A 9,924-nucleotide genomic window follows, 5' to 3' on the forward strand; every position below is an offset into this window, starting at 1 on the left:
CACCGTCAGCCTCCCTCTTCACAACTGAAGAAAACACAGTAATCTCAGTTTATACAACTCCAGGTAATGATCGTAGTTGGATCCATTGATAGGACTATCACTGTACACCGTCAGCCTCCCTCTTCACAACTGAACAAAACACAATAATCTCAGTTTATACAACTCCAGGTAATGATCGTAGTTGGATCCATTGATAGGACTATCACTGTACACCGTTAGCCTCCCTCTTCACAACTGAACAAAACACAATAATCTCAGTTTATACAACTCCAGGTAATGATCGTAGTTGGATCCATTGATAGGACTATCACTGTACACCGTCAGCCTCCCTCTTGACAACTGAACAAAACACAGTAATCTCAGTTTATACAACTCCAGGTAATGATCGTAGTTGGATCCATTGATAGGACTATCACTGTACACCGTCAGCCTCCCTCTTGACAACTGAACAAAACACAGTAATCTCAGTTTATACAACTCCAGGTAATGATCGTAGTTGGATCCATTGATAGGACTATCACTGTACACCGTTAGCCTCCCTCTTGACAACTGAACAAAACACAGTAATCTCAGTTTATACAACTCCAAGTAATGATCGTAGTTGGATCCATTGATAGGACTATCACTGTACACCGTTAGCCTCCCTCTTGACAACTGAACAAAACACAGTAATCTCAGTTTATACAACTCCAGGTAATGATCGTAGTTGGATCCATTGATAGGACTATCACTGTACACTGTCAGCCTCCCCCTTGACAACTGAACAAAACACAGTAATCTCAGTTTATACAACTCCAGGTAATGATCGTAGTTGGATCCATTGATAGGACTATCACTGTACACCGTCAGCCTCCCTCTTGACAACTGAACAAAACACAGTAATCTCAGTTTATACAACTCCAGGTAATGATCGTAGTTGGATCCATTGATAGGACTATCACTGTACACTGTCAGCCTCCCCCTTGACAACTGAACAAAACACAGTAATCTCAGTTTATACAACTCCAGGTAATGATCGTAGTTGGATCCATTGATAGGACTATCACTGTACACCGTCAGCCTCCCTCTTGACAACTGAACAAAACACAGTAATCTCAGTTTATACAACTCCAAGTAATGATCGTAGTTGGATCCATTGATAGGACTATCACTGTACACTGTCAGCCTCCCCCTTGACAACTGAACAAAACACAGTAATCTCAGTTTATACAACTCCAGGTAACGATCGTAGTTGGATCCATTGATAGGACTATCACTGTACACTGTCAGCCTCCCTCTTGACAACTGAACAAAACACAGTAATCTCAGTTTATACAACTCCAGGTAATGGTCGTAGTTGGATCCATTGATAGGACTATCACTGTACACCATTAGCCTCCCTCTTGACAACTGAACAAAACACAGTAATCTCAGTTTATACAACTCCAGGTAATGATCGTAGTTGGATCCATTGATAGGACTATCACTGTACACCGTCAGCCTCCCTCTTGACAACTGAACAAAACACAGTAATCTCAGTTTATACAACTCCAGGTAATGATCGTAGTTGGATCCATTGATAGGACTATCACTGTACACTGTCAGCCTCCCTCTTGACAACTGAACAAAACACAGTAATCTCAGTTTATACAACTCCAGGTAACGATCATAGTTGGATCCATTGATTGGTCATGACCATTTCTTGTACCAACTGTTTACTCATGATTATAATTACCTACAACTAACAGCTACAGTAGACATTACTGAATACTACACTTATCTCCCCCTTCACATCCACCTTCGGGTGTAAACTTGAAAAAAACTGGTTGACAGGTACTGGAATACACTAATTAATACACTAACTGGTAATTCTGCCAGTACTGTCCAACTCGTATGGATTTTTCAACTTGTCTGAGTGTAAGAAGTGTAATAGTAAACTATTATGTAGTTATGTGGAATGCTTACCTGATCATCTGAAGTCTTCTTGATCACAGGCCTGTTCTGTGACTGATCAGCGATCAGTTTCAACTGGTCACGTTCAGTCCTGCACTGCTCCAACTCCTGTGTGAGGATCAGCAAAGCTTCTGCCTTACTCTGGAGTTTGCGCCTCAGCACACCTACCTACACAGGCATCAAACTTTCATTACTTTGTGATGCTAGCAATGAAACTAAAGCATGATCATCATTTAACAGTGAACAATCAATATATATTTCACAACTCCTGTGTGAGGATCAACAAAGCTTCTGCCTTACTCTGGCGTTTGCGCCTCAGCACACCTACCTACACAGGCATCAAACTTTCATTACTTTTTGATGCTAGCAATGAAACTATAGCATGATCATCATTTAACAGTGAACAATCAATAGATATTTAACTGTGTTTTATTATTAATGAATAGAATAGTCCGCAAAAATTTAGTTGCTTTTAGAAACTCATTTATTTAATACAAGAAACAAAGGTAATTTGGTGACTTCCAGAGCTTTGAGAGTTAGCCAATTTCTCATGATCCATTTTTTAAAATTTTTTCTATTTTGCAGGTGTATCCCCCTCCAGAGGGAACAGTAAATAAATAATGAAAATGTTATCCCCTCCCCCACTTAACCTTTTAAGGAGGGTACCATCACACTCCCTTTATGACGCAAACATTAAAACATATAATTTAGAAAAAATTTGGTCAAAATCGGACAACTTTTATAAAAGGGGTCACTGTACCCTCAAAAGGGGGGAACTTTTTGGACAGTCAAAACGAACTTTTACTAAACTCTTCCGTGCCTACATATTCGTACATTTTCGTATTTAGTGGAATAGTACAAGTACTTGTACACACACACCTCATGTTGTTTGGTGGTGTAAAAAAATTTAAAAATTGTTTGACAAATCAAATTCATATTTTTATTTTTATTTTCTCAAAAAGTGCATTTTTTAAAAAGTTCTTATAAATAGTTTATATTTTTGATAAGTGATTCTCAAAATTTAAATGTGAGAGGCTAATAGGTTCATAGTTCAATACAAATTTAAGAAAGGGTTTTTACATGATTTTGTAAAAATTTCATACCGGGTAGAGTGAACTTATGAAGGGATAGGTGAAAATTTATAAAGATTAGCTTCTCCACTCAAGATGTTGAGGCAGAGAAATTTATGAATAACTGTTTCAGACAATCAGTAACTATTGAGGGAACACAACGTATCCTGATTTTATCCCTATAAATTCAAGTATATCAAAGATGTATTAAAAAATGTTCTCTGGAGATACAACAGAGTAAACAGTGAACATCCAAAATATGGATGAATCACCAGCAGTTATGTTATTCGATATATAAAGTATTGATGATTTTAATAAGCGAGGTAATCATTCCGGCTCCGCTTATCATACTCTGCCCCAGAATGACCCCATAATGTAATTTTAAATAGCCTTCTTATAACGCAATTTGGCTCAACATTTTTGTTTCTATGTAAATGTTGAGTTTATCTCCAGTTCACCTTCATCTTAGTAGAGCGTCTGAAATCTGGCACTGTCACAGCCTTGACTCCTGAAATAAACAGTACTGTAATGTTCGTCTAAGGGGAACTAAAAAAGTCAGCTACGAAGAACCTCAAATGAACTCTTTATGATGACGTTAAAAAGATGTAGAGTTCACTTTGAGCTTCTCCGGGGGCTACAGTATAATAAGAGGCCACCACCACAATAGAATCATAGTATATCCTTAAAAACTAAGAATCATAGTAAGAAGTAACTAAATGTTAAACTGTTTTGTTTGTTACACTTTATACATACACAACATGGATAGTTTTTATATAATGTAATTTGTGTCAACATTTTTGTTTCTATAGTTTAGATAATCATAGGTATGATTCTGTTGTGGTGGTGGCCTCTTATTATACTGCAGCCTTCTCTGGCACCATCTTTTATTGGACCTCTTTAGACAAATACAACTTCAGATTCCTGGGGAAAAGTTTGTGGTAGTGTCAGATTTCAGACACTGTACTAACAGGAAGGTGTAATGGAGCTAAACTCAATATTTTTATATTTTTATTTTAGTTTCGATACCGTAGTTTATATAATAATGAATATCAATTACTCCATTGTGGTGGTGACCGCTCATTATCCTGTAGCTAAGAAAATTTGACATCCTAATGTGATGTTAAATTACCATAGGAATAAAATTATTATGAACACTTTGATAAACTCTACATTCATTTATGGATAACTTTTTTATGATAAATTATGGACTTACAAACAAGAAACATATAACAGCAATAGTTACAGCACTATTATAACCAGCTAATAATTATTACGTAGATACATATTTCCTTCAAAGATAATAAGTAATAAATAAATTAACCTCAGATCCACAATTGTCTACGTAATCTTCCATGACAGTTTTATATTCATAGGTCTCCACAAAGCGGTAATCAATTGTTCACAATTTCAAATCCTGACTAAAATTAATAACATCTAGTATCTGAAAATATTAATCGAAAACAATACTGCCTATACACTAACACACTTTTCATTTACTTCTGTTGATATGAAAAGAGAGGAAACGGGAAACAAATCTCAGTATTACATAGCGCGAAAGGCTGGAAGAGGATTAATTTAATCAGCTGTACTATGTCACTGTTAAACTATCAAAATGTACATTGAGCTTAGCTTAGACTGTCCAGATACAACCGTACTGTATTGAAAATATTTAGAGTAATTTTTTTTGCTCGACCCAACTTGCCCGACCAACCTTGTACAGACACGAGAAATAAAAATGGTCCGTTATATACGGCACTTCACAATTCAACACAAACTACGAATATTTAAAAATTATACGAAGGGAAATGTCACTTTGCAAATAATCACAATACAAAAATTCAACCGAAGTTGCATAAGTTTTATTTTCAATTGATAAATATAAATTTTCGTTCAAATGTTATCTGTATGGGTGTCTATAATGAAAGTTATCAGGTAAAACCATAGATAAGTGTAATTGTCATTAGTTTCGTTTGCGCTGGACTAATGGGACATCGGCTCTGTTTATACCGTATGAATCCCAAGCTCTTATACGTTAATACAGTTAAGGCTCGATATGAAGCAGGTAAACGAGTAGATTTGGACCCTGATGACTTTTTGAATATATACTCAGACGAGGGAAGAATAAAAGGTAAGCATACAAAATAGTTTATTACAAGATCTAAGTTGTCCTTCAGCCTTCAACATTTACCACTAAATAATTTTTTCCCACATTGTCATTGACTTTAGCCAGGCTTTGTTACAATCGGTTTTGATAGCATGGAACAAAATGTCAGTTGTTAGATATATACGTACAATGTATCACATATGCAAGATGGAAGATTACAAAATAACTTCTCTTGTAACGTTTCGTTTGTTTTGTAGCCATTCCATGCCCATGGTATAGGAAGAGATAAAAAAAATTGAACATCACCAAGTCTGTAAAAAATATCTATACAAGCCATGGATGGCTGTATTAATTAACTGTTCTGATTTAGCAGAATTTAACTCGAGGGTACACCATGTCGCTTATTTTTCAGAGCCCTCGCGACTCACGAAAAGTGTGCAAAGGTCAGTACTTCCGATGGACAGCAGCATACAGAGAGGTGGTGAACAAAGCGTCACCAGACTGGTGGCAATACAAAGTCTGCAAACGATAGGTGCATTATCCATGTTTAAAACTAAATATTCCATTTAGCGAAATATAGTCTCCATCGTTTACTTTCATCTGTCCACTATGTCAACAATGGAAAATCTTGTCAGATGCGAAAGATAACATACTAAGTATATTACAGTGATGAATATAAAACGCGCGCGCGCGCGCGCACGCACACACACATCTATATAAAAATGAATGTTTTTATGTATGTCCTTTAAGGAATCGCCAAATATTAGACAGATCATTATGAAAATTTTTATGTGTACGTATTTTTCCACGGAGAAGGTTTATAAGCTATCCCCATTGATGTAACTCACCACCAAGCGGCGCTGCAAAAGATAAAAGGTTTCAAAGCTCCTGCACACTATAAACTGCAATTACGAGACAGTTACGTATATTACATAGCCAAACACTATTTGAAGGCGCTAAGTTATTATTTATATTTGTCTTTAAGATACATTTCTGATTGAACTTAAAGTTTGAGTGTTAGACCACTTTATAATAAAGTACATGTACGTGCACAATGGCTATAAACATAAACATATTTTCTTGATCGTGGCAACAAGGCAAACTCTACAAAGGGGTGACAAATTATTAGACTCAACATGGTTTTTCAATAAATTTTTTCATTTTTAACTTTTACACACATCTAATACTTAGTATTTAATCCCTTATTTTTTATAAGCAATGCCAATCTGTTTGACATACTTTTCACCAGTTTTTGCAAGAATCCTTTATATCTTGGTCATGGTGCCAAATTTTTATTAAAGTCTATCAAACCAGTTTTTGTAATAATTTTCTCTTTTCTTAACCTTTTTTTTACTATAGCCAAAAGATTCTCAGTCGGATTCATATCCGGGCTATTTCCTGGCCAAGGCATAACACTGATTTCTTTTGAATTTAAAAAGCTTTTAACTGTTTTTGCTTGGTGACATGGTGCTCCGTCTTGCATAAACACAATTTCCATCATCTGGAAACCAGTTTTTGGCCTATGGAACCATTCTTCGCTGTTTTTTTAGTGTAAATAACGTAATGTTTTACTTGTTACCTTCTTCCAATCATCCAGTCCACTGTTTTAGCCCTTTTGCCCACTCCAAGCGCTTTTTAGCCTTGGCTGGTGATATCTTCTGCTTCTTCGACGTCGTCTTGCATTTAGGCCTTCATCTTTAAGGGTTCGTAGAACAGTTCTGGGTGAAACATTGACCCCATATGCTTTCATTTCCTCTGCCAACTGCTTTTTAGTACTTCTTCTGTTGTTGAGAACCATGTTCTTTAGTTTCCTTTTCAATCTTTCATTCAATTTAGGTTTGCGGCCACATTTTCCAACTCGACTAGATTCATAAATTGTATTATTATTAGATGCCCGCTTAATCCTGCTTACAGACGTTTGTGATATATTGAGTCTTCTTGCTATTTCCATTTGCGAATAATAATTTTCTATCGAAAGAACCTTAGTCATAGATATTTTAGGAGGTGACATATCTGCAGTTTTTCCCATTACCAATATATTTTCTGGGAAACGTTTTACAGAGTAAAAAGACACAAAACAGTTGATTTATGTCAAGAAAACTAAAAAATTGTTTTTAAAATATCTTATACGACAACCACTAACATATAAAAGCACATTACAACACAAATAGTAGTTTTGAGGTTATGAAAAACACACATGGTAAAAAAACAGCTGATTTAATTTTTTTACTCTTTTGATAGATTAGTCTAATGTGTGTACTGTATAGCACAGACTTTGAGAAAATTTGTGAGAAGTGTATATTATATAACACTAAACATTATTTTCAACATTATTTACCCATGTCCATCAAGTAAAAGTACTGTTAAAATGTTTGGTGTACAACAAAAATTTGATAAAAAATCTGATTGAGTCTAATAATTTGTCACCCTCTGTACATCGGCGTTGTAAATATAATTCAATTAAACCAGAAGTTCACATACACGGGCAAAGCTTACGAAAAGCGTGCAAAGCCGCGTGAAACATATATATATAATTACAACATACCAAGTAAAGATGTTAACATTTTAATATACCGTATTCAAGCAATTAGTGTTTGCATCTGTTTCTCTACATAGTGTGAATATATATTGAAAATTTACAGTATAATTCTATGTACATAATTAGTTGCCCAACTATTTATAAACATAAATAGCTTTGACCAACTAAACAAAAGAGACTTGTCTAACCTCCTTTGATACAATTATGTGTCGCAAAGTTCTATTACAAGTCAATAATGTCCTGGTAAATTCTCGCAATTTCGTTCCATACTTTTCTAAAGTAATGTAACAGTAATTTTGTGTAATAATTTTTATTTTATTAATTAATAAAGTTTCCAGTGCAAATATAAAGGTAAATAAACACACGCGTTTCTTACACCTTTATACTATAACAATAAGTTATATTGTAAATGTTACACTAAACGCAATTGGGGTGATGCAGGCATGTGAGTTTGAAATTCCGCCAACCTTTAATTCCGTTCAAAACACAACTACAAGACGAAGAGCCATCATGGATTGTGCTTTGAAATGAGTGCCTGAAGAAAATCGTGGCAAGAGGCGGGAATACCTTTCAAAGATACACCCAGCCGTCGCAACCCGTCTGAAGATTAAAGAAACTTGTACAAGGTATTTAACGTAATAGTAAGGGGTGTTCCCCAGAAAAGGCGATCCTCCCCTACCAAATAATATTAGTTAAACTTAAATAACTAATATTTATCTCTTTCTTTTAACAGTATGAGATGTGTTCAATTTAATATGCGAACAGAATTTCCAACAGTTTAAAACTAGTGGAGACAAAATGGAAGCCACAAAAAACATTGTTATCTACAACATAGCACCGGAGGACCGGGGCCGATGACTTTACATGACTCTGGGTCTTTCCTGTGATTTGCCTATTGTTATGGCTATTGCTACAAGTACCGAAATTTTAACCGACGACGTTCATTTTTAGACGCACAAAAATTATAACATTAAAACAAAAATTTTTAATTTTAATGGCATATCGGTTTTCCAAATATTAACGTACAACAGCTAATGTATCCATACGGTATAAACAGTAACGATGTGAGAATTATCTAAGGCAAGTTACAGCGTATGCCAATTACACGTACCAAGATTTTTAACCGATAGCATTCACTATAGGCACATAAAATGATAACATTTAAATGAAATTTGAATGCTCAATATAACATTTGCTTTACAATAATAATTTGCAATATCTAAAGATCCATACGGTATAAAACAGTGCCGATGTACGGATTCTCCACGTCAATAAAACTCTTTACAAACACAAGATCTATATTTAAACAGATTGCATTCTTTTAAGGTTAACAATATTATAATATTTATACGGAAATTGAAATTTATTGGCACATTAGTTTGTATGTACAATAATTTGAGATACATTTAGTATAAATAGTACCGATGTACCAAATGTTCGGTTTAAATAAAATCAACGAATAATACAATATCCATATTTAATACAATGGAATTCACTATAGGCACACAAAGAGATAACATTGTTAATATTTGACAATTAGGAACAGAGTAAATGTTGCAGGTAGTTGCCTAGCACGCAATCACCCGCAAAATCGCGGGGGAGACGGTTGGGACATGACCCACACCTGCCGTTTATCAACCCCATCTGTCACCCAACGTCAATGGTCGAGTTATTAAGTACTATCTTGGAATAAATACTAAGAAATATTCTGCTACAAAATCTGTATATTATACGTTGTATGACATCATTTACTCTTTCTGGTGTTTACAATCTATAAAAAATAATCACTTTGCAGCACAGAAATATATATTATATTCACACAAAAATGAAATTTTAATGGTAAATGTTTTACGGTTTTTTGTGTTCAATAACTAGACATCAATACGGTACAAATAGAAACGATGTTCTATTAGTTCTGCGTAAATTAAACTAAAGACAAATAAATGCACTGAAGTTTTAACCATAGACGTTTATTATAGACTCACATGAAGATAACATTTTATTGAAAGTAGAAATTTTAATGGCATATTTTTTTCCACTGTATTAAACATATAACGGCTAGAGATGTCCCCCACCGTAGACTAGTGGATATAGTCACGTCGCTCTAACTGAGAGATCAACGGGTTCAAATCCCAGGGAGGTCCAATCATACAGGGATAGCAGCCACAGTGTAATAAAACAAACCAGCATAACCAAGAGCTTATGCAAAGAGACAGTAAAAAAATATTAAAAAAACAAACTATTCTCAGCTGACTGACAAAACAGTTTTTTACTAGTGT

The 9,924-nt window shown here is 34.9% G+C and overlaps 1 protein-coding gene across 2 annotated transcripts in view; it reads right to left on the reverse strand.

Moving 5' to 3' along the window:
* The window catches only part of LOC124360918 (coiled-coil domain-containing protein 149), a 58,045-nt gene extending 53,395 nt beyond the window's left edge, over window positions 1-4,650 (reverse strand). The window contains exons 1-2 of one of the 2 annotated variants that reach the window (XM_046814919.1): window positions 4,324-4,650; window positions 1,945-2,100 (exon numbers count right to left, since the gene is read on the reverse strand). In XM_046814919.1, the coding sequence (XP_046670875.1) occupies window positions 1,945-2,100; window positions 4,324-4,356 (189 nt within the window). In that variant the 5' untranslated portion in view covers window positions 4,357-4,650. The remainder of the gene's footprint in view (window positions 1-1,944; window positions 2,101-4,323) is intronic. The other variant, XM_046814918.1, reaches the window with a different exon arrangement.
* Between the last annotated feature and the right edge of the window lie 5,274 nt (window positions 4,651-9,924).

Source organism: Homalodisca vitripennis, chromosome 4 (genome assembly GCF_021130785.1).
Source record: "Homalodisca vitripennis isolate AUS2020 chromosome 4, UT_GWSS_2.1, whole genome shotgun sequence".
NCBI classification, from domain to species: Eukaryota; Metazoa; Arthropoda; class Insecta; order Hemiptera; family Cicadellidae; genus Homalodisca; species Homalodisca vitripennis.